Source organism: Tenrec ecaudatus, chromosome 17 (genome assembly GCF_050624435.1).
Source record: "Tenrec ecaudatus isolate mTenEca1 chromosome 17, mTenEca1.hap1, whole genome shotgun sequence".
NCBI classification, from domain to species: domain Eukaryota; kingdom Metazoa; phylum Chordata; class Mammalia; order Afrosoricida; family Tenrecidae; genus Tenrec; species Tenrec ecaudatus.
This window is the reverse complement of record NC_134546.1, coordinates 47,822,862-47,846,631: the sequence shown is the minus strand read 5'-3', so window position 1 is coordinate 47,846,631 and position 23,770 is coordinate 47,822,862. Positions and strand designations below refer to the sequence as shown.

Genomic DNA, 23,770 nt, shown 5'->3' with positions numbered 1-23,770 from the left:
TATGCCCCTTAGGATATATATGTGAATTTACCAATAACACTGTAGCTTGTGCCACTGATTGTGTTAATGGATGAAGAATGACTATCTTTTAGATCAGGTTCCCAAACTATTTGGCCCAAAGTTCCCTTTTCAGAAAAAAATTTATTCAGCGCCACTCTGACAAGTAAAAACTTTTGTATTTTAGCTCGTTACCCGGTAAAAAGTGTTAGGTATCTGTTTCTGCAGCCCTGCTGGATCTTTCCCGTGTCCCCCAGAGAAGCAATATCGTACACTTTGAGAACCACTGCTGTGGATGTACACACCACCCAGGGCTTACTGGACTAATGATGTTCAATATTTCCACATAACTAAAGGAGTTTTGACCCTTAATGAAAATTGTTTACTCGGTCGCCTTGAATAGGCTTGTTACCTTTTAAGAATGTTCATTCCTTTACTCAGAATAGCCGAACTGGATACGTCAATCAGAAGCTTAGCCCACCACTCGGGGCATTCTCACGCCTCTGGGTCTATAGCAATAAGGGCAACAGCAAGAGTGCTGCATCTCTAAAGCCATAAGAAAATGCCCAGACCAAACGCAGGCGTTAGTGGACGTGACCTTCCTGAAAGAAAGTGCTGTCTGCGCCCGCTAAACGGCCTTGCCCTCCTCTCGCCTCCTGCTCGCTCCTCCAGGCCCACCCCGCGCCGTGCCACTATTTACCTAGGGCGCTTGCAGCCGCCCAGGCAGTCTTCTGCAAAAGTGCCATCTTGGGAACAGCAACCGTGTCACCCTCACAGGCGGCACGACACCGGGCCCGCGAGCGTGACCACTTCCCGTGGCAGAGGGGCGGCCAAGAGGCGGGGCCCGTGCTTTGTGGGTGGAGCGCAGGTGGACCCGCCTCGGAAACCGTCAGGGGGGCCATTTTATTCTGAAAGCGCCCGCACTTGGGGTCGCCCTCAGTCGGTATGGATTGGGGGCCAGCAAACAGCAACACCAGCTCTTAAAACGGACTCGAATGCGTCACGTCACCCAGGTATTTGCCCAGAGGAGAGTTGCGGGCGGCACCGTTACCGCGCGCTCCGCCTCTCGGGCCGGGATTGGCTCTCCTGGGGAGCGGGGCGGGAACTTCCGCCCCGCGGAACCTGGTTTCCGGGGCGTGGCTTCTTACGCGCGTGTTAGCGGCGTTATTTCCGGTGGCTGTTTTCCCTTCCATGTGGGTCGGTGTCTGGGGTTGTTGGAAAGATGGCCCAGAGAGTGTGGCGCCGGCGAGCCCTGGAGCGGTGTCTGAAGGAGGTCGGCAAAGCCACGGAGCAGCCAGAGTGCTTTCTCACGTAAGTGCGCCGCGGTTAGCTCGGGTGTGGCCCACGTGTCACGTCTCCCCAAATTTCAGATTCAACGTATGCACCTTTAAGCTGTCAAAATGTTGTAATGTGTTAAAAAGTTTACAGTGCCATCGCTCGGATACCTCCCTTAGCGGCCTCCTCCTCTTGCCTCGGTACACTTAATAGGTCGCTCGTTTGTTCCCCGTCCCCACGTCCTCCCACAGCATCGTCATACTTCACTGAAAGTGGTACTTCATTGTCCGTGGCTGTTTAGCATTCTCTGCAGTTGAGTTTCTGGCGACTTAATTCTGCTTCCAGTAAAAGAAGCATATGCGTTGTTTGGCTGAATGGTGGTCTGTGAAACTGAGTCTCAGATCATTTGAAACTCCAGGCCTGTCCCGTGAGCTCCAAATTCACAGCAACTGCGGCCATATATTCTCACCCTCTTAAGTGTAGTATGTCTACTAGAATCATTTTGTTCTAGTCACCCTTTCCCTTACCGTAAAATCTCATCACATCCCACCATCCAAACCTACATTATCTCAGTGGCACCATTTCCTTCTGATTTACTGAGCAAACAGCCTACTTCCTTGATGTCTTCTTTTTTCTAAATTCAATATCCAATTCATTAGCAAAGCCTGATAGTTCTGCCCCCAAACTATTTTGGATCTGTTTCTCACATCTCAACTGCTGGGATGGATCCAAGCACAAGCCACCATCATCATTTTCCTGGACTACTTAATGCATCATTCTCTCTTCCATGGTTTCCCCCACACCCCTGTAGACCATTTTTAATAGGATGCATTTTGTTAGTTGCCATTTAATCAGATCTACCACATAGGGACACTATGTACAACAATGAAACACCAGTTGGCCCTGTACCATCCTCACAACTGTTTCTGTTTGAGCCCATTTTTGTAGTCCTTCTCATCAAGGTTCATCCTTTTTCCCTGTGCTTCTACTTTATCAAGAATTATGTCCTTTTCCAAGGACTTGGCTCTCTGAACACCATGTCCAAAATACACAAGACAAAGTTTTGCCATCCTTGCCTCTAAAGAGCATTCTGACTGCACTTCTTCCAAGATAGGCTTGTTTGTTCTCTTGGCACTCCATGGTATTTTCACCTTTTTTTGGCAGCACCATCATTCAAGTGAATTGTTTCTTCTTTGGTCTGACTTATTCAACGTTCACACACACTTGAGACAATTGAAAATATTATGGCTTGGGTGAGGCACAACATACTCTTCAAAGTGACATCCTTTCTCACCAACACTTTAAAGAGATTTGTGCAGCAGATAACCCAGTGCAATATGATGTTTGGTCTCTTGGCTTCTGTTTCCATGAGCATTGATTGTAGATCCAAGGAAGAAAACCATCTTTGACAACTTCTCTTTATCATGATGTTACCTGTTGGTCTCGTTGTGGGGATTGTTGGTTTCTGTACATTAAATGGTGATCCATAATGAAGACCACATTGGTCTTTGATTTTCGTCAGTGCTTCAATTCTCCCTCACTTTAAGCAAGCAAAGTTATATGATTTGCATATTGAAGGTTGCCTTCCTCCAATTGTAATGCTGCATTCTTTTTCATATAGTTCAGCTTCTCAGAGTGTTTGCTCAACACACAGATTGAATAAGTATGGTAAAAGGATACAACCCTGACGACCCTTTCCTGCTTTTAAACTTTGCAGTTTTCTCTTGTTCTTTTTGAAGGACTGCTCTGTGTATAGGCTCTGCAAGAGCACAATGAAGTACTCTGGAATTCTTCTCAATGCTATTCATAGTTAGTTGTGATCCAAACTGTTGAATGCTTTTTCATAATCACTAAAATACAGGTAAACATTTTTCGGGTATACCCTGCTGTCAGCCAAGATCCATCTGGCATTAATTAACAGTGACATCCCATGTGTCATGTCCTCTTTTGAATCCAGCTTGAATGTTCCATGTCAATGTACTGCTATAACTCTTGTTGAATGGTCTTCAGCAGAATCTTACTTGCATGTGATAGTAATGATATTGTTAGATAATTTCTGTGTTCTGTGGAGTTACCTTTCTATGGAACGTGTACGAATATGGATCTTTTCCAGTCAGTTGGCCAAATAGTTGTCTTCCCATTTTCTTGGCATAGACTAGTGAATGCTATTAGTGTTTAATAGCATGTTGAAATATTTCATTTGATATTTGTCACTTCCTAGAGCCTTATTTTTTAACTAATACCTTGAGTATAACTTAGGCTTCTTCCTTCACTACCATTGGATGTGATCATACGCTGTCCCTTTAAATAGTGGACGGTTGACTAGTTCTTTTTGATGTAGTGACTGTATGTTCTTTCCACCTTCTTTTGAGGCTTCCTGCAGCATGCATTGTTCCTCAGCACAAATAAAAGCATTTTATTCCTCTGCTTAATAACGTCTTACACTTAACCTGACATGCTACTTCTTTCAGCATGTGCCAACTTTGTTGGCTTTTGTGTTCCTCAAGTACACCAAGTCATTCCTTTCTCAAGGGGTTTGTTTTTGCTTTTGCTTCTGCCTAGAATATAAAAGTCCATATCGTTGCAAGACTGTCTCTTCACCTATAGGTAGCATCTCAAATGACACTTTGAGAGCGGTTTCCTGACCACTGAAACAAAAGCAAATGTGAAGAGAGGAAAGGAATGCCGTATCATGAAGCAAAGCTAACAGTCAATATTAATCAAATAGGTTCTCAGCGGTGTTTGTGCTGAAGTCTCTATAGCAGATTCCCAGGTACTTTCTGCATATCATAAGAAAATGTAGCTCATTGCCTAGAGGTTGAAAATATTTAAAGTCACTTCATTCACTATCAACCTTGTCTATTCATAGTTTAAACACATAAAAAATGTAGTCACTCCATTCAAATTAGTTTTGCATGAGAATTAGTCCTTTAAAAATTAAGTATAATTCAAAGTACTGTGGAAATGTTACTTGTAATTCTAAATCTCATTTATCTTCCTCTCTCCCTTACCTAGGATTCAAGATGGATTGGCATCAAACTTTACATCTTTAACAAAAATGCTTTATGACTTTCATAAGAATCTAGACACTGGTAAAAAATTTCATGGGAGTCCTTTAAAAAAACTGGTAATTAACAACTTTGACGATGAGCAGATTTGGCAACAACTGGAATTGCAAAATGAGCCCATTTTACGCTATTTCCAGGATGCAGTAAGCAAAGCAATTGAAGACAAGAACATCAGTCTGCTAGAGACTAAAGAGCAGGCATGTAACAAGCATGGCTCAGAGATGGAGGTGAATGGGCAGGAGGACTTAGAACAAGACATGGAGGAGGAAGAAGTGTTGGACTTAAGTGGTGATGATTTTAAAGGACATGTGAACACAAAGCATGCCAGCAAATTGGATCGGAGGAAAAGCCCAGATTTCAGCATTGAGGATTCAGATGATGACTCTGATACCAACAACTCAGAAGAAGAGAGCACGATGAAAAACAAAGTGCCTAAGAAACCAGGAGAAAAGTCAATAGTGGATGATAAATTCTTTAAGCTATCTGAAATGGAGACATTTTTAGGAAATCTAGAAAAACAGGGGGATCCAAAAAGTGGTGTGGAGGAGGAAGAGGAGGAGGAAGAAGATATTAATATTTTTGATGATATTGAGTCTGATGAAGATGAAGGACTATTGGAAAGTCAAAATTTAAAGGTAATGTTTTCGTTGACAAAATAAGGAGTACTCTTTCAAAATTGGTGTTGGTTTTATTTTGTAGGATAGATTTATTTTTTTAATCATTTTATTAGGGGCTCATACAACTCTTATCATAATCCATACATACATCAATTGTGTAAAGCACATTTGTACATTTCATTGCCCTCATCATTCTCAAAACATTTGCTCTCCACTTAGCCCCCTGACATCAGCTCCTCATTTTTCCCCTCCCTCCCCACTCCTCTCTCCCTTGTGAACCCTTGATAATTTATAAATTATTCTTTTGTCATATCTTGCCCTATCTGACGTCTCCCTTCACCCACTTTTCTATTGTCCGTCCCCTAGGGAGGAGGTCACACGTAGATCCTTGTAATTGGTTCCACCTTTCCAACCCACCTTCCCTCTCCCTTCCCAGTATTGCCACTCACACCACTTGTCCTGAAGGAATCGTGGGCCCTGGATTCCCTGCGTTTCCTGTTCCTATCTGTGCCAGTTTACATCTGGTCTAGCCAAACTTGCAAGGTAGAATTCGGATCATGATAGTGGGGGGTGGGTGGGAGGGAGCAAGCATTTAGGAACTAGAGGAAAGTTGTATGTTTCATCGTTGCTGCATCGCACCCTGACTGGCTTATCTCCTCCTCGAGACCCTTCTGTAGGGATGTCCAGTGGCCTACAACTGGGCTTTGCATCTCCACTTCACACTCCCCTGCTCACTCACTGTGATAAGATTTTTTGTTCTGATGATGTCTGATACCTGATCCCTTTGACACCTCGTGAACGCACAGGCTGGTGTGTTTCTTCCATGTGGGCTTTGTTGCTTCTGAGCTAGATGGCCGCTTGTTTACCTTCAAGCTTTTAAGACCCCAGACGCTATATCTTTTGATAGCCCAGTACCATCAGCTTTCTTCACATTTGATTATTTCCCCGCTTTGTCTTCAGTGGTTGTGTTGGGAAGGTGAGCATCATAGAATGCCAATTTAATAAAGTATTCTTGCATTGAGGGAGTACTTGAGTGGAGGGCCAATATCCTTCTGCTACCTTAATATATATATAGATATATAGATGCACATAGATCTATTTCCCCATCCTCATAAATACATTTGCATATGTAAATTCATTTTTCTAGACCTCTAAAAATGCCCTTTGCCTCCCAGCTCTTTCCTCTATTTCCTTTGACTTTCTTCCTGTCCCACTCTCATGCTCAGTCCCCACCTGAGTTTCTGCAATTCCTCTTGGTTATATTACCCTTGATCATGCCCTACCAGGCTTCCCACACCTTCCTTACCACCGATTTGGATCACTGGTTGTTCCCTTGTCCTTGTGTTTGTTAATACCACTACCTTTCCTCCCTCTTGCCCATGTCGCCCCGGAACTGTCGATCCCCTTGTTGTCTTCTCCAGATTGTTCATCCAGCCTATCTTATTTAGACAGACCTGCGGAGATAGAACATGCACAAAAACAAGACAGAGCAAAACCAAGCAACAATATACAACAAAACAACAACAAACTAATGACCTAAAACAAAACACAACAAGGAGGAAAAGCTTGTAGTTAGTTCAAGGACTGTCTGTTGGCCTTTAGGACACAACCAAACCTACTTCCCGCAAGTTGATTCAGACTCAGCAACTCTCTTCAGGGTTTCCGAGACTTAAGTGTTCACAGGAGTAAAGCCTCATCTTTTCTTTCATGAGTGGCTAGTAGTCTGGACTGCCAGCTTCTGGTTAGTAGCAGCGTGTCGGCAGTTGTGTCTCCACCACCAGCATAGTTTTAAAGCAGCCCAAAATTTATCAGAGTGTAAGTGAAGCATTTAGACCAGTTGGAGGGAAATGAATAGAAATATAAAAGCTATTGTCTTATTACCACAAAAATTGTTCACTTACCCTTATTATTTACCTTAAGAATCGTGATCATATATTAGCGGTAATCAGAATTTCACTACAAACATCTTTTGATAAAGCAAAGGAAGATAGATAAACACACAGATGCTTTGGTTGGAGATGTTTTAGAAAATTTAGAGGTGGAATATTTGTTGTAATAATTATAAATGAATCTATGTAGTTTGTTATGCTCAAGATTTTTTGCTAATGTTTTTATTACGATAGTTTTTTTATAGAAACTATTTTGAGTTTGTATTAAAAGAGCAGTGTAAATATACAGTGTGTCTATATACACACATGCCACCTTTTTTAATGCATTTTCCTAATCCTAATGAAAGGTTTACTAAATGTATACTTTTAAAATTTTAGTCAGGCAAAAGTTCCAGAAACCTGAAATACAAAGATTTCTTTGATCCACTTGAAAGTGATGAAGATAAAGCAAGTGTTCATGACGAAGTAGCTTCAAATGAAGAGGAAATGGGTGAAGAAAAAGAAGACACTTTTGACGTGTGAGTATTTTGAATTGTTTTTTATATTGTAAGCTGGAGCCACCCCATCATGTACGTGTAATCATAGTGTCAGGTATATTTTGTATTGTGAATTTTGATTCCCTAAGATGAAATAATCTCAAGATGGCCAGAGTAATGTCTTAATGAACTCAATAACTAGAATTTCTGAAACTTTTTAAGTGCTTGGTTGCATTTAGTATACAAAAGGACTTTAATTATTGGAAATATTATTCTATTTTTGTTTTCTTGATAAAATATGTATTTCCTTTCATAAGTTTGTTTTTGATATTACAGGGATGAAGGTGGCTTTTTTTTCAAATCATTTTATTAGGGGATCATACAATGCTTATCACAATCCATACATCCATACAAGCACATTTTTACATTGATTGCCCTCATTATTCTCTAAAGGGATGAAGGTTTTGACCTTGAAGAAAATAAAGACAGTAAACAACATAAAGGAGTACGGCGTGTGACCTTTGCTCTGCCAGACGATAATGAAACTGAAGATCAAAGTAACTTAAATGTAAAGAAAGATTCTGATGAAATTAAATCATCCTTTGAAAAAAGGCAGGAAAAGGTAACTATTAGAAATTTTAAAATGTAAGTCTCTTCTTGTGTCGGTTTCAGCTGCTCTGGAGACTGCTTGTCTCTAAGGTTCCCACAAGTGAACCTTACAGCCTGAATTTAAATTCATACCATTTCATTTATATCCTCCAGAGATCATTTAATTTTTTTTCTTTGCCATTTTTTAAATTATTGGCTGCTTTTCTAGTTTAAGGCTAATTAAATGTATAATGACACTTTAGATGAATGAGAAGATTGCATCTTTAGAAAAAGAGTTGCTGGAAAAGAAACCATGGCAGCTTCAAGGGGAAGTAACAGCACAAAGGAGACCAGAAAACAGCCTTCTAGAGGAGACCCTGCACTTCGACCATGCAGTCCGGATGGGTATGTGTGCTCCCTGCTCGTTTGCGAGGGTTCCTTCTCTGCTGCTTCTAGCTTCATTTCCTCGAGCAGTTTGACATTGCTCCTCCCACCCCCTCTCCACCCAGCTTTTTGAAAAGCATGCAGAAAAATTAGTGCAATGCTCTTCATGTGTCACACAGCTAGATTTCCTAATTGTTAGATTTTAACACATTGGCTTTCTCTCACTTATGTATCTGTATTTGTGCACATTTTTTCCATGAATCATTTGATAATAAGTCACCAGTATCATGTCACTTAACTCCTAAATACTTTCACGTGAACGGAGAATTAGAAATTCTTATATAGAATCTCCATACTGTTACTATATCAGAGACATCTATCTTCGATATGTTGATAATGCCTTATGTATGATCCACAATCAATTTTTTCCCCAGAGGCTTACCTGCTGCCCATGCTCATTGTGCCCTTTGTGTACTTTAGTCAGAAATGTTGGTCATTTAATTGAATGACTTCTTAAACCCATTAGTATTCATTTTATTCATGAAGGACGGGATGGACAAAGGGAGAGGCATCAGCTGCCTGGTTAGAATTGTCAGCTCTTAGCCGCCGCTCATAATTGTCCATTCGTATCTGCTCAGTGGTCTCACGGCTGCCCATGGACACCAAAATCAACAGGGAATCCAGGCCTATGTATATAAAATGACAAAGTGTTTGCATTGAACTCGTTTTCTCTTGGATACTTTATATACTCTAAGTAGATTAATTATAATACCTAATACAGTGTAAATACTGTATACATAGCACTTTATACTCCCTCTTAATTTTAAGGATTGTCTTAACCTCTTAATTGCTTCCCACACACCCTTAATATTTTAATCCGAAGGTACAGAGTCCACAAATAAAGAGGACCAACTGTATGAGGGAGCTTCAAGTAGGGAAAAATGGAAATAAAAGATAATGGACATTAGTCACAAACTTGTTGAAGCTCCCTGAAGTACTCTGATTTGGTTCTCAAATTTCAGTGATCGTCAGAAGAGCTTGTGAAAATGCAGGTTACTGTCTCCCTTCCTCCCCTTTCTGTTATAGTTGGTCTTGGGACAGGAGGACACAGTAGTTAGCACTTGTGACCATTTCCTATGTGTTCCTGTTGCTGCTGTTCTAGGACCACTCTATGAGAACCGTTGACCTTATTAATATCTAAGTATTCTGTGTTATTTTCTTTAGCACCTGTGATCACAGAGGAAACCACCCTTCAACTAGAAGATATTATTAAGCAGAGGATAAAAGACCAGGTCTGAAATAATTACATCTAACATAATTTAAGATGTACTGAATTTTTTGGAAAAAATATATTAGGAATTTAAAACTTCATTTTCATACTTTTGTTTGTATCCCTTACTTAAAAGCCTAAAGTCTAGGCTAAGGGCATTTCCTACTTGAGGTGAGGCTCTACTCTGCACTACTGCCTTGGCTTGGGCGCAGGTGCGGTGGCTGATAACTGATGTCGACACCTTTGACCTCGGCACAGTAACTGGTCTGGCAGTTGAAGTGTGTATTTTCCAGCTGTTAAAACACTGATATAATTTTATGTTTAAAAATTGAGCTTATTTTCTTAAACAGAATAAACCTTATGTAAATGATATGTCCAATAAGAGACATGTTATCATGTAATCGACATGCTTCTCCTGTTTGAAATACAAAGTGTTTGAAGAATGAGTGCTGTATATTGGGTATTTTTAAATGAACCACGGTGGAGAAATGTATAATGAAAGGTGATCATGGGTGAAAAGGAGAAACTTTTTTTTAAACATGTTCTTCGTTCTTCGTAATGCATTAAATTTGTGACTAATGTAGTTTCAAAAGTTAAAAATTACTTTATGCCACCTGTTTGCTCTAGAACAGTGTGTCTCCAGCGTGGGGTGATACCACCCCTGGGGTGCTGGAACTATCCAGAGGGATTGCGAAAGTAGACACCTAAATTTTATCTTAAGAGCCACATTTTGATGTTTAACTTGTCAGTGGGACATTGAGTAACTTTTTTTCTGGAAAGGGAACCTAGGCTCTAGAATGATTATAATATAGGAGAAATTGATAGAGCAGTCTAGAGTTAAATGATAGATTTACAGTTAATGTTCTGCATTCCCTTTGTATTTCAGGCTTGGGATGATGTTGTACGTAAAGAAAAACCCAAAGAAGATGCATATGAATATAAAAAACATTTAACATTAGACCATGAGAAAAGTAAATTGAGTCTTGCTGAAATTTATGAACAGGAATATATCAAACTCAACCAGGTAAGGAAGCCTCTAAGGCAAAGCTATTATTTAAAGAGACATAAAGAACCAGTCCGCTTAGGGATTCATGAAACATATCTTGAGCTCTGTAACCTTATCATTTATGAGTCAGAGTGTGTTAGTAATAGAAGAATTGTCATACTCCCACTGAATCTAAGGCTTAGTGGGCTGTTTTGCAGTTAGACATTGATCACTTCGTACTTTTTACTTGCTAGTCACTTGGTAAAAATTTTTCACTTCTAGAAGTTATATTAATACACATTTGAAAATCATTTTAAATTAATGTATTTTATAAAGTTACCAGGTAAGGAAGACTCTATGAATTCTTTCTGAATTTTAAATCTGGTTTTTGTTTTTTTCTTAAATGAGTTCTAAAATGTGTCCTCTATTTGAAAGGCAAGACGTGGTCATGTTCCCTCTGGGTGGCCAAGAAGTAGTACTTCAATTATTTCTTTATATTTGATTTATTGAGATTATGGTCAATTACGTGCCCGAGGATGAGATGGCATTTTGCTTCTTTTTTGTAGATAAATCATTTTATTGGGGACTCATAGGTCTTATAACAATCCATACATCAGGGTTGTTGTGTGTCATAGTGGGGCTGGCCATATGGACCTCTCTGTGCATTAGCTGCTCTGAGCAGGGAGATCATCCTCAAGACTTGGTTGGCCAGGATGTGCTCCACTCTCTCTTCCTCCCCCCTCATGAGCTCCTGTGTGCTCTGATCAGACATGCCCCTCTCCTTGAATGGTAGCTTCAGTACTGTCCTCTGAAGTAAATTCTTCTGGGAGGAAGGATGACTGTCCATGTAGTTAGGATTGGGGTCAGCCCCTCATACCTCTATTGGTTCCCTGCTTCATGCCGGTACGTTGCATTCACATCTTGGAGCACTGGGTTGAAGCCTGGTCCCTCTTTCCCTGTGGATCTATAAACATTACCAACCCCTTGGGTGGGTTAGTGCCCTGTTCCTTTTTTTTTTTTCCTTCTTTCCCAGCCTTTCGGGTTGGCTACCATATGTATCCTTGATTTGATCTGACCCCTGCCATACTACCTCGACCTCACCCCAGGAAGTTTATATACAGTAGCTTTTTCCCTACAGCCCTTTTGCACTTTGTTGTTGTTGTTGTTGTTAAACTTACCTCAGTGGACTCATGTTGTACTTGTCCTTTAGTGCTTGACTTACTTCGCTTGGCATCATTTCCTCCAGTTCTTCCCATGCAGCAATGTGCTTCAGGCATTCATCGCTGCTTTTTAGTGATGCGTGATACTCCTATGTCTATGTATAGCGTAATACTCCTATGTGAATGAATATTGCACAGTTTTTTAATCCATTCGTCTGTTGATGGAGATTTGGGTTATTTCAACTCCTTGCAATTGTCAACTGTGCCGTGATGAACATTGGAGCACAGATGTCTGGCTTAGTTTGTTTGTTGCTGCTGCTGCTTCTGGGTATATGCCCAGTAGGGGGATTGCTGGGTCGTATGGTTGCTCAATTTCCTTCTTTTTTAGATATCGCCAAATCGATTTTCCATATAGTGGCTATACATACCTACAGGTCCACCAGCAGTGGATGAGAGTTCCTGTCTCCCCATAGCCCCTCCAGCACTTGATGCTTTCTGATTTTTTGAATTGGGTTATCTTTGCGGGTGTTAGGTGCTATCTTGTTGTTTTAATTTGCATTTCTCTATGGCTAATGATAGGGAACATTTTCTCATATGTTTCTTGGCCATTCAGATTCCTGCCTCTGCCCATTCTATATCTTATATAAATACCTTGGATTAATTCTAAATCCATCTCATTTTCTCTAGGAGTTATATTGTAGGAGTGAATCATCAATATTTCCCAAAATTAGTTTCCAACTAGAGAAAATAAGTGAGATGATTGGATACTGCCCACAAGAAAACCTTACTTTTATATTTAATGTATATCAGGAAAAAGTTGCCTATCAAATATGATTTCACAACTGGTGGTCCAACTGGTTAACTACTAATGAAGAAGTTGGGAGTTCAAGCACGCCCAGAGGTGCCTCCTAAGAAAGGCGTGGCAGTCAACTTCAGAAAGGTCACAGCCTTGAATAATGTATGGAGTGGTATCACTACACCTGTAGGTTTACCCTAAGTTGGAAATTACTCAACATCAACTAAAAACAGCATTACCGATGCTGGGAGAAGTGGCAGAGGTCATTGGTGGAGCTAACGCCTTTTTTGCAGGAGCCCTCAGTTCAGTTCTGTACATGGTCACCACCTTTCCACAGGGGTTTGTGCGTTACTCTGATACTAGACAGTTTCAATAGCGCTTCCCGATTAAACACCTGACAATCTACTTCTAAAATCAGACAATGAAAACTCTGAAATGCCGTTGTCCAATCCTGCTGTGCCTGTTAAGTCAGGTAGCGAAAGCAGCACAATCTAGTGTGAGGTGAAAAGACACAGTTTTAAATCAACAACAGTCCTTAACGAGGTACAGAACATACCTAGAGGATGGGAAAATGACGGAAACAAACCGGAATGCATCTCTGACATCACAGTCACAGAAGCAAGGAGACAGTTGCTGCTTATTCCGGTTTTTTGTTTTCATATCTTAAAAAAATGCATACTTTTAGAATAGACATCTTGAGCAGAAGGAAAGGAGAATTTTAAAATTCAACTTTTTCCTCTTGGTAGAATGAAAGTTTTGCATTATAATTTAACCAGAGTAGATCTTGAATGAATTTTGTTTAAAAAGAAAAAAAGAGCTCTTACTATTAAAATGGATATTTGAATAATTTTACCAAGTACACGAATACCTTAGTTATTTGCAGGAATAAACACCAAAGGACTTAAACTGGCAGAGATGACTGCTACACCTGATAGACACTTTTTGGGGGTCGGTGCTGGCACCATTGTAGTAGTGACAGTATTGATTAGTTAGTTGGTCATCTATCTGTTCATTTGTTTAGGACTATTTTTCTGGCTGAATTCTATCTTTGTCATTAGAAGTTGGTAACCCTTTCCCTGTAATTGGTGTGTTGTTCTACAGTGTATATTAATCTGCTTAGTCTGATATTGCTGTACTTACCTCCTAAGCAAAAAACAACAGAAGAAGAAAATCCAGAGCATGTAGAAATTCAGAAGATGATGGATTCGCTTTTCTTAAAATTGGATGCCCTTTCAAACTTCCATTTCATGCCTAAACCTGTAAGTATGTTAACGTGTAACATAGAATATACATACATATAAAAGCGGGTGTAAATTTAAGTCATCTTTGAGCTCTTGTGGGGCTCAATCTATTTTGTTTCGGGTCATAGACCTGTAGCAATTCCTTGTAAGTTACATGCAGGGTCTTTTGTGAGGATGTACTTTTGTCTGATACCCTGATAATTCATCCTACTGACCCAACTTGATTTCCAGTGGGCCCTTTCATGCCATCAGGGAATTTTCGCCAACAGGGAATTTAATTTCTCCCCACTCCGTCAGTCCTCTGCTGCATTTTCATTGTAGATGTGTTTAAAGAGGGGTGTGGGTGGCTAAATGCCATTTACTGAGTTCCTGAAAGGTGCAAGCACTGAATACTAATGTCCTTACAGATGATGGCGCTTCAAAAATGCAAGGGAAAATGCTATCTTTTTTTTTTTTACACTTTTCCAGAAACTTTTGAAAGGTCCTTATTCATGAACTATTATACCACAACACAGATTCTATTGTTTTCCTTTCGCAGAAAACAAATAGACTTAGGAGGCAAAGGAGATCAGAGTTAGAACTATGGGACTATCCTCTCCACACTACATTGTGTTCCGTTGGCCTTACTCAGACCTTAGATGGTCCTCTGCTATTTTGACTCCCACCCAACATGCCTTGGGCGTGTTTATCCTTGGAGTTTCCAGTCCAGTGAACCAGTAGAACATGACTGTCCATTCTTTGAATACTTGTTCGTCTATTTTCTCCACCATTTGTCTGTCAGTTTGTCTTACTGTGGTGGCTTGTGTGTTGCTGTAGTGCTGGGAGCTGTGTGACTGGTATTTCAAATGCCAGCTCGGTCACCCAGAATGAGCAGCTTCCACAGAGCTGAGAACAGACTGCAAAGAAGAAAGCAGCGGCCCACTTCAGAGAAAGCAGCCTGATGCATGGCATGGACATTTGTTAAATACTGAAGGCCTAATGAATGGAAGCAGAACTTTGTCAGAGGTAGTGCCGGAGGACGGGGCCCTCAGGTCAGAAGGCCCTTTAAAAGTAACTGAGGAGAACCTGCTTTCTAGAGGTAGAGTTGACCTTGGTGACGTGACCGGAGTAACCCTGCCATAGTAAAGCCTTCCGGATCTTCATTTGCTGGCGGAGCACAAACCAAAATGAGAAGAGCTGTAAACATCAACTAATAATCAGAACTAGGACAGTATCAAGTCTGAGTCTAAGAAAATTGGACTTCATTGAAAATGAAATTGAATGCATACAGATTGACATCGTAGCCATTTTTGAGCTGAAATGAATAACTTTTAGCCATTTTGAATCAGAAAAGTATATGGTTTACTGTGCTGGGAATGAAACAAGGAATGTCAGTGCATTCATTTTCAAAAGAGACATTTCAGAATCTATTTAGAAGTTTAGTGCTGTATGTGATAGGATTATAGCTATCTGCTGCGCGATCCAACCTCACAAACGGGTCCTTAGGTGCAGCGTGTACAATTAAGGAAGAAAAAGATACAGACGGTGAGGCACGGGCTCATCATTCTGATGCCGGAATCAAGAGGGCGAATGTACTTCCCAATGGGGATGTAGTCACGAGGCTTGCAAGCCTCCAGCAGGCACACACGCAATAGAGTGGGCAGCTTAACCTTAGACGTTCCTAAATTCACTCAGCGAACACGCTATGATAACTGTCATAAGACGTAATACAGGGGATTGACTGCTCCTTGAGTGAGAAGGGACAAAAGAATCTGATTGCTTTTAAAGATAAGTATTTTCCGGATGCGTAGTGAGCAGCCAACTGCTTGTAGGAGACATCTTTATATTATAGTAGCCTTTTTATGAAGGGCTGTTGTGGGGACATCTTTCCATCTGAAGAATGTGTATTTGACATTATCTCTATCTCAGAACTGTGAAGATCTCCCAAGCCCTGGGGTTATGAATGTAGAGGTTAGGCTGCATACACTCCCTTCCAGGTCGTCAGTTTACCACGTTCAAGGAAGTCCAATCAATAACTTATATTATTCAAATTTATGATCCAACACAAAAGCTAGTGATGATGACATTGAAGAATTCTACAAACCTCTTCAGTCTGAAATTGAACAAACATGCAATCAGGATGTATTGATAATTATTAGTGATTCGAATGCAAACATTGGAAACAACGAGGAAGGAACAGTAGGAAAGTGTGGTCTTGGTGATAGAAATGAATTTGAGAATCTCGCATAAAATTTTGCAAGATTAATGACTTGGTTCATAACAAATAGCATTTTTCAGCAACACAAATGTTCACTATGCACATAGACTTCTCTACATGGAATACACACAAGTTTTACTGACTGCATCTGTAGGAAGAGATGATGGAGAAGCTCACTATCCACATCTAAAACCTGCTCCTGGGCTGACTGTGGAACAGACTATCAGTTGCTCAAATGTTGGTTCAGGTTCAAGCGGAAGAAAAATTAAAAAAATTCATGCTAGCCAAAATACAACCTTGAGTCTAACTCACCTGATTTTCGAGAACTTATTTGATGCATTGAACACTATGACAGAAGACCTGCTGAGCAGTGGGAAGACATCAAGGACAGCATTCATGAAGAAGCTAAAGGTCATTAAAAAGACGAAGAAAAGATCGATCCAAGTGAATGTCTGAAACTTGCTCTTCACTGTAGAGTAGCTAAGGCAAGTGAAAGAAATGATGGAGTCCGAGCACTGAACAAGATTCAAAGGGCAGCTTGAGAAGACCAAGTAAAATAGTATAATGAAAGTAGAACACCAAAAAGAACACGTTCAGCATATATTAAACCGAATGAACTGAAGAAAATATTGAAGCCTCAATTGTTACAAAAAAAAGTAAGATTGAAAAGATTCAATGGGAAAAATAATATTGAAGGAAGAAGGTTAAGCTGCATCGACAGCATTAGCGAGAAACAAGGCTCCAGGAATTGATGGAGTACCAAATGAATGTCTCAGCAAGCTGAGGAAGCACGGAGAGCGCTTAGCCGTCTGCCAGGAGATTTGGAAATGACTGACGAGAAGAGTTGCTTAGTTGCACCTGGTCCAAAGATGACGACCCTCCGACAGCAGGTCTCCTGAGATTGGGAAAGAAGGGGCCCAGCAGAATTCTCAAACTGTAAAACCAATGTCATTGACATCATATGCAAGTAAAATTTTGCTGAAGATAATCCAGCAACATTGTTGCAGCAGTACATTGACATAGAGTTTGTTGCCAGATGTTCAGACCAGATTCAGAAGAGGACAGGGAACGATGGAGAGAATTTTTACTTGTGTTTTAGTGACTGTGGCAAAGCATTTGACGGTGTGGAGCATAACAAGCTATGGATGACCTTGAGAATAATGTGAATCCCAGAGCACTTCCATGTGCCCATAGCATGCTTATTCTCCAGCCATGGTGACCAGCCAGCTCCTCGAACATGCTGGCTCCTCGCAGCCTTTTTGACCCCCAACCTTTTAAAGCTGCTCTCCTTTATTTCCTTTTCCTTTTTCTTGCCTGAGCCTTGCTGCCGCCTCACCTTGCTCCCTTCCATTTCTCCTTGGCCCTCTTCCGAAGAGGCCAGCCTCCCCTCCTCTCCCTCCCTCCCTCCCTCCCTTCCTCCCTCCCTCCCTCCACTGCTGTCACTGCACACTGGGACTTCATCTCGTCAAGTCAGCGTAAAGTGTGGTTTTTGCTTTACTACTGTTTCACAAACGTTCCTCACTAGCGTGGAACTTAAGATGACAAAGCCTTCTGCTGTTCTTTTTGTGTGTGTGTGTGAGTTGAGTGAGGAGGAAAGTTTTTGGTGCTTTCTGACTCCAGTGTAAATGCACTTGTTTATTTCCCCTGAGTACTCCTGTTTGTAAATTTAGATTCTATCACAAAAGATACCCCCACAGACTTCATTAACCAATCGTGCAGCCATCGTTTCTTGTTGCTCTGTGGATAGTCTCCATTCTCTCGATATTTCTGTTTACGTTTGAGATTGGAACAGTGTTCGTAATACGTGATTATGAGATTTCCGTGGGCAAACCCTTAACTAGTTCCCTGAAATCATGGACAGGACTTACAATGAATTGAGTGTGTGAAGGAGTAAGGACTCGTGCTTCCACCCACTGGCAGCACAGATGCCGCTGCTGTTCGTGCACTTGTTCCTCCTCGCAGATCAGATGTAAATGGAATGAGCTGGTACTTGGGAGTGTCTTTGGCAAAAGATAGCTTTTGTCCTTTTATTACCATCATCAGTATCGTCCTGTATGAGGGGGCTCCAAAGCGTTCACAGATAAATGGGATTTAAAAATAATCAATTTTCATACAAACCATAGCATTTCCTCTCCCCCCAAACAATGGCTTTTCAATTAGCATTTCATTATTGTCTCTTAATTACTAGAACTGATTTATTTTCCTATTGTTTTAGTGTTTGAAAGAGTTTCACAGGATGTCATATTTATAGTTTTAAAAATAAATTTTCAGTGACAAGAACACAATAAAGTCATCAGTAAATTAGCAATTTGACTCTTGCTTCTGTAAGCACTTTTAGCATGTTTTCCCGTAAGTTTATGTTACTCTTATTTTTCTGTATAATTGAAGGCAAAATAGCAGTAGTAAAAAATAATTCTAATGTAGTTGGTACAGTTGTTTGACAATGGAAATAATAGTTGGAGTAACAGACAAAATGACTGGTGTTTTGAATGTGGCTATCATGTCATGCATAACTGTAGAAATAAATGCTATTGCATTAGTTTTAGGATAGAGAAGGTGCCAAAATATCCGGATATCAGATAGATGCCTGAGGCAACCTCTGCAGCTACCACCTATTAGCAAAGATAGCAAAACACATCTCTCGTAATTTTAAGTTATTTCTGAAAAATTTTTATATTTACTTAAATAATTTTAAAATTCAAATATTTATGTTAGGACTATTTCTGGCTTCCTGTTAAAGCCTGGTTACATGTTGGCTGCTAAGCACAAGGTAAGTAGTTAGAATCCATTAGCCAGCTCTGTGGGAGAAGGATAAGGTTCTCTACTCCTGAAAAAAGTTAGTCTCAGATATTCACAAGGGCAATTCTACCCTGTTCTATAGGATCTCCAGGAGTCATACTTAACTTAACAGATAGCAAGTTGGAGGTTTTTGTTTGTTTGGTTTTGGGAACTAAGTCTATTGTCTCCTTTCTAGCCTGCGCCTGAGATTAAAGTTGTGTCAAATCTGCCAGCAATATCCATGGAAGAAGTAGCCCCAGTGAGTGTTAGTGATGAAACTCTCCTGGCCCCTGAGGAAATCAAGGTAAGAAGCTAATAATTTGACTCTTTCTTTCATAAGCATTTTTCTTTGTATCTTTGCTCATAAATTTGTCTTAACCCTTGGAGCCCTAGTGGTATAGTGGTTTCACATTGGCTGCTAACTGCAAGGTCAGACATTCTAACCCACCAACTGCTCCACAGAAGGGAAACTAGACTCTCCTCCTGTAATGAGTTACATTCTTGGAAGCTCAGGATGTTCTAGTCTGTCCTGTAGGGTCACTATATGTCAGCATCAATTTGATGGCACTGAGTTTTTGAAAGGCAAGATTTTTCTGGTTCCGTACATAGGTTTTCAGTGGCTAATTAATCAGAGGTGGACAGCCGTTCCTACTCTGTGATCTGTTCTTAGTCTGGAAGCTCTGCTGAAACTTGCTCTTTGGGTGACTGCTGACATTTGCAATACCCATGACATAGCTTCCAGCATCAGAGCAACACGCGAGCTGCCACAGTAAGATAAACTGACAGAAAAGTGGTAAACAAATAATAAGAGAGGCTGAATATATGAAGAAGAATGTGGCATCAGGATTGGATGAAGGCTTATTAACAAGCTGCAATGAAACAACCCTGCTCGCTAAAAGTGAAGAGACCTTGAAGCACTTGCTGATGAAAGTCAAGAGCTGAAGCCTTCAGTATGGAACGTAAGTCAAGAAAAAGACCAAAATTCTCACAACTGGACCCATAGATGCCATCGTGGTAACTTCAGAAGAGAGTGAAGTTGTCAAGAATCTGTGTCTGCTTGGAGCCACAGTCGGTGCTCATGGAAGTTGCAGTCACTAGATCTCAAGACCTGTCCCGTTGAGTAACTGTGCCATACAAGACCCCTTTAGAATGTTGAAAATGTTGAAAAGCAAGGATGTTACTCTGAGGACTGAGGGTGCACCCTAGGCATCATATTTTCAGTTCTCTCATTGAGTATGGTCTGTCCACTAGTCCACAGTCCACCATTTCAGTACGTAGCATATGACCAAGAACCAGTGGTCTTGAAGGAAGAAGTTCAAGCTGCACTGAATGCATTGGCTAAATTCAGGGCTTCATGAATTAACGGAACACCCATTGAAATATTTCAGAAAGCTGAAGAAGCACTGGAAGCACTCACTCATCTCTGCCAGGAAATGTGGAAGACAGCTACCTGGCCAACTGACTGGAAGAGATCCATATTTATGCGCATTCCAAAGAAGGGTAGCCCAACAGAATGCTCAACCTATAGAGTGATAACAGTAACATCTCACACAAGTAAAGGTTTACTTAAGCTCATTCAACAGCAGTTATAGCCGCTTATTGACAGGGAACTGCCAGAAACTTAGCCCAGATTCAAAAGAAGACATGGAGAAGGGATATGATTGCTAATATTGGGTGGATCTTGACTCAAAACATAGAATACCAGAAAGATATTTACTTGTGTTTCATTGACTCTGCAAAGGTATTCCACTGTGTGAACCATAATAAAACTGGATTACCTTGATTAGAATGGAAATTCCAGAACAATTCATTGTGCTCATTTGGAACTTGTACACAGATCAAGAGGCAGTTGTGTGAACAGAACAAGGAAATACTACATGTTGTAAATCAGGAGAGGTTTGCGTCAGGGTTGTATCCTCTCACAATACTTGTTCAATTTATATGGAGAAGAGTACAGCAGGAGGATTGGAGGAAGCCTTATTAATAGCCCGCAGAATGCAGATGACACAACTTTGCTTGCTGAAAGGGAGGAGGAATTGAAGCACTAACTGATAACATCCAGGATTGTAGTGTTCAGTGTGAATTACAGCTCAGTCAGTGTAAGGAAGACCCAGATCTTCACAACTGGACCAACAGGTAACATGGTAAATGAAAAAAAAAAAGTTGTTTGAAGTTGTCAAGAATTTTGTTTCCACAAAATTAGATCCACAATGATTAGTGTTCATGGAAACAGCAGGCAAGAGATCAAAAGACATGTTACATTAGGTAAATCTGCTGCACAAGACCTCTTCAGGTATTGAAGAGCAAAGATTTTTCTTTGAGGTCTAAGGTGCATGTGACCCAAGCCATGGTATTCTCCATGGCATCATACGCATGGGAAAGTTGGACATGGAATAAGGAAGGCATTTGAATTGCGGTGCTGGAGAAGAATATTGGACTTTTTCACTGCCTGCTTCACTTTTTGCCTTTACCATTGACTGCTACAAGGACAAACATCTATATTGGAACAAGTAAGACCAGAGTGCTCCTTAGAAGCAAGGATGGGAATACTTCATCTTACATACCTTGGATATACTGTCAGGAGAGACCAGCCCCTGGAGCAGGACATCATGTTTGATACAGTGGAGGGGTGGTGAAAAAGAGGAAGGCCCTTGATGAGATGGACGGACACAGTGGCTGCAGCAGTGAGCTCAGGCCTGGAGACTGTTGTGAGGATGGCGCACAGTTGTGCAGTGTTTGTTCTGTCGTGCGTAGGGTTGCTATGTGCCGGAGCCGACGTGATGGCACTTGACAAAATATTTGCATCCGAAATTTGGGTATTAAGTCAGGAAGACTGAAGAAGAATCAGGGCCTTTGAGTTAAGGTGCTGGTTATTGAAAGTACCAAGGACTGCCCCAAAAAACCACACAAGTCTGTCTGAAAAGAAGTACAACCAGACTACTCTTTAGAGGCAAGGGTGGTAAGTCTTTATCTTACATAGTCTGGACATGTTGTCAGGAGATAAGTCTTTGGAGAAAGATAGCATGTATAGTAAAGTGGACAGCAAAAACCTTCCACAAGCTGGATTGACACCATGTGTCTTAATCAGTGGATTCAAACGTCAGAGCAATTAGAGGATGGCACAGGACCAGACAGTGTTTCGTTCTATTGTACACAGGGCTGCTGTGAGTTGGAACCGAATCTAACAGCAAAAGGCAAGATAATATCAAAATAATTATGAAACAGTTAGTAGGATTGTTTGGCCATAGAAATAGTTGTATAACAGATAAAACAACCCATATTTGAATGTGGCTCACATCATGCAGTTGTAGAAATAAATGCTATTGCATAAAACTGAGTATTTTTAAAAATTTACTCATTTGTACCTGTAACTCCATATATTTAATGTCATTGGCCTTGGGATTTTAGATTTTATTGTGGTTTATCAGCAGGTTTTTTTCCCTTAAGTATAATAAAACCAGTAAAGTTAAAATAATTTAATAGCAGTGTGATATTGGGCTTACAACAAATTGCTTATAAAATCTATCAATATTTCAATATCAGTGATTTCTCCTTATTTTGTCCACTGATTGGCTAGATGTCACCAGACAGACATTATAGAATAGACATTTGGATACTGAAAAGTTGAGTGGCTATACAAAATACAGGCATTCATTGATTGTGAGCATTTAAGAGCATGCCGTGCATATTAATGACGCTTTTTGTCAGGGCTTCATCATTTTAGCTTGCTCCAGTAGCAGTGCCCCTGCTCCCTCCTTTCTGTCAGAGCCTTTCTCCAGTGCAGCTGACAACCCTTTCAGGACAGGCTGGCAATCGAGAGGATGAAAGAAAGAAAGGTGGTCCTTAGACAAGGTAGACGTTTCCTTCCGTGCCACTGTTCTCGTGAACCTTCTGCCTTCAGCAGTTGACGTGAGCTATTCACCAGCTTGGCCAGCTCTCTTATGCTACTTCTCTGGGCTTGGGAACTGACCAGCAGCCCAGGTCTAAAGAGCTGACCGACCGTCAAGCTCTTTGAAACAACTTGCTCTCACACTCACCTATAGCCTACTTTCATTTTTCTTCTTATTCTAACATCCTGAATTGATATTAAATTAACTAGTTTGTTGGTGATTTCTTTATAGGAAAAAAATAAAGCTGGAGATATAAAAACGGCCGCTGAGAAAACAGCTACAGACAAGAAACGAGAACGAAGGAAAAAGAAATATCAAAAACATATGAAGTTAAAGGCGAAGGAAAAGCAGAGTAAATTGCTAGAAAAGAGCTGCCCTGATCAGACAGGGAAATACAGCAAAGCATTGGCCTCGAATAAGTTAAAACAGTTGACAAAGGCAGGCAAAGCATCCCTGCTGAAGGTATGGAATGAATGCACAAGGGAGAGAAAACTACTCGGGGTGGGGTGGGGGGCTGGCTTTGGTATTTGTTGGGGGTTCGTGACCAGCAAACACAGGTGGGAGGAAGAGGCCGTTATTGACTGGCTAGAATATTCTGCCTTAATCAACCTTCAACTTTCTGAAGTACTTAATATACTTCATATGTATCTTATATCTGGGGTCCTGGCAGCATTGTTTCTCCCCCTCCTTGCGCCCTTTAAATTATAGGAGTGTTTTAAGAACTGTATTTAAGGACTATCAGCAGGGAACCTTCCCTTTCTCCCCAGTGCCTCTCTACTGACTGATTCAATAATTAATATTTTCTTCTAGTCTACTTAGATGTCTGTGTTAATACAGTGCTATAATTATAGCATACTATTTTTGCATTTGGGTCCCCCTGCCCCCTACTTAAAGCACATTTTGTGGCATGAACATCTGTTTCTTTTCCTTACAGGATGATGGGAAAGACAAGACCTTGAAGTCATCTCAGGCATTCTTTTCTCAGTTACAAGATCAAGTGAAGATGCAAATCCGTGACAAGAAGAAAGCAGAAAACAGAAATAAGAAAAAACAAACTATCTCTATTCATAAATTAAAGCTATGATGTATTTTAATATGTAAATATTGTGAAAGCTTCTATTCTTCATTGCTCTGTTTATAATAAAAGACAATCTCTAAA

At 40.6% G+C, this 23,770-nt stretch overlaps 2 protein-coding genes across 2 annotated transcripts in view; one reads left to right on the top strand and one right to left on the bottom strand.

The window, feature by feature from the left end:
• MCEE (methylmalonyl-CoA epimerase) overlaps positions 1-964 on the bottom strand; it is a 15,696-nt gene extending 14,732 nt beyond the window's left edge. Inside the window, exon 1 of the mRNA XM_075535197.1 lies at positions 698-964. Coding sequence (XP_075391312.1) covers positions 698-899 — 202 coding nt within the window. The 5' untranslated portion in view covers positions 900-964. The remainder of the gene's footprint in view (positions 1-697) is intronic.
• MPHOSPH10 (M-phase phosphoprotein 10) lies at positions 924-23,770 on the top strand. Its single transcript, XM_075535196.1, has 11 exons — positions 924-1,308; positions 4,288-4,975; positions 7,225-7,364; positions 7,776-7,944; positions 8,174-8,315; positions 9,519-9,586; positions 10,451-10,588; positions 13,654-13,764; positions 18,918-19,025; positions 22,843-23,073; positions 23,546-23,770. The coding sequence occupies exons 1-11, from the start codon at positions 1,220-1,222 to the stop codon at positions 23,693-23,695; spliced, it is 2,034 nt and encodes a 677-aa protein (XP_075391311.1). The 5' UTR covers positions 924-1,219; the 3' UTR covers positions 23,696-23,770.

What these genes read in the sequence shown, in the direction of transcription:
- MPHOSPH10 (XM_075535196.1), top strand. Translation starts at nt 1,220, where the DNA reads ATGGCCCAGAGAGTGTGGCGCCGGCGAGCCCTGGAGCGGTGTCTGAAG. An exon ending in TTGAAAAAAGGCAGGAAAAG is followed by an intron (nt 7,945 to 8,173) that starts GTAACTATTAGA and finishes ATGACACTTTAG; the next exon opens with ATGAATGAGAAGATTGCATC. An exon ending in AATATATCAAACTCAACCAG is followed by an intron (nt 10,589 to 13,653) that starts GTAAGGAAGCCT and finishes TTACCTCCTAAG; the next exon opens with CAAAAAACAACAGAAGAAGA.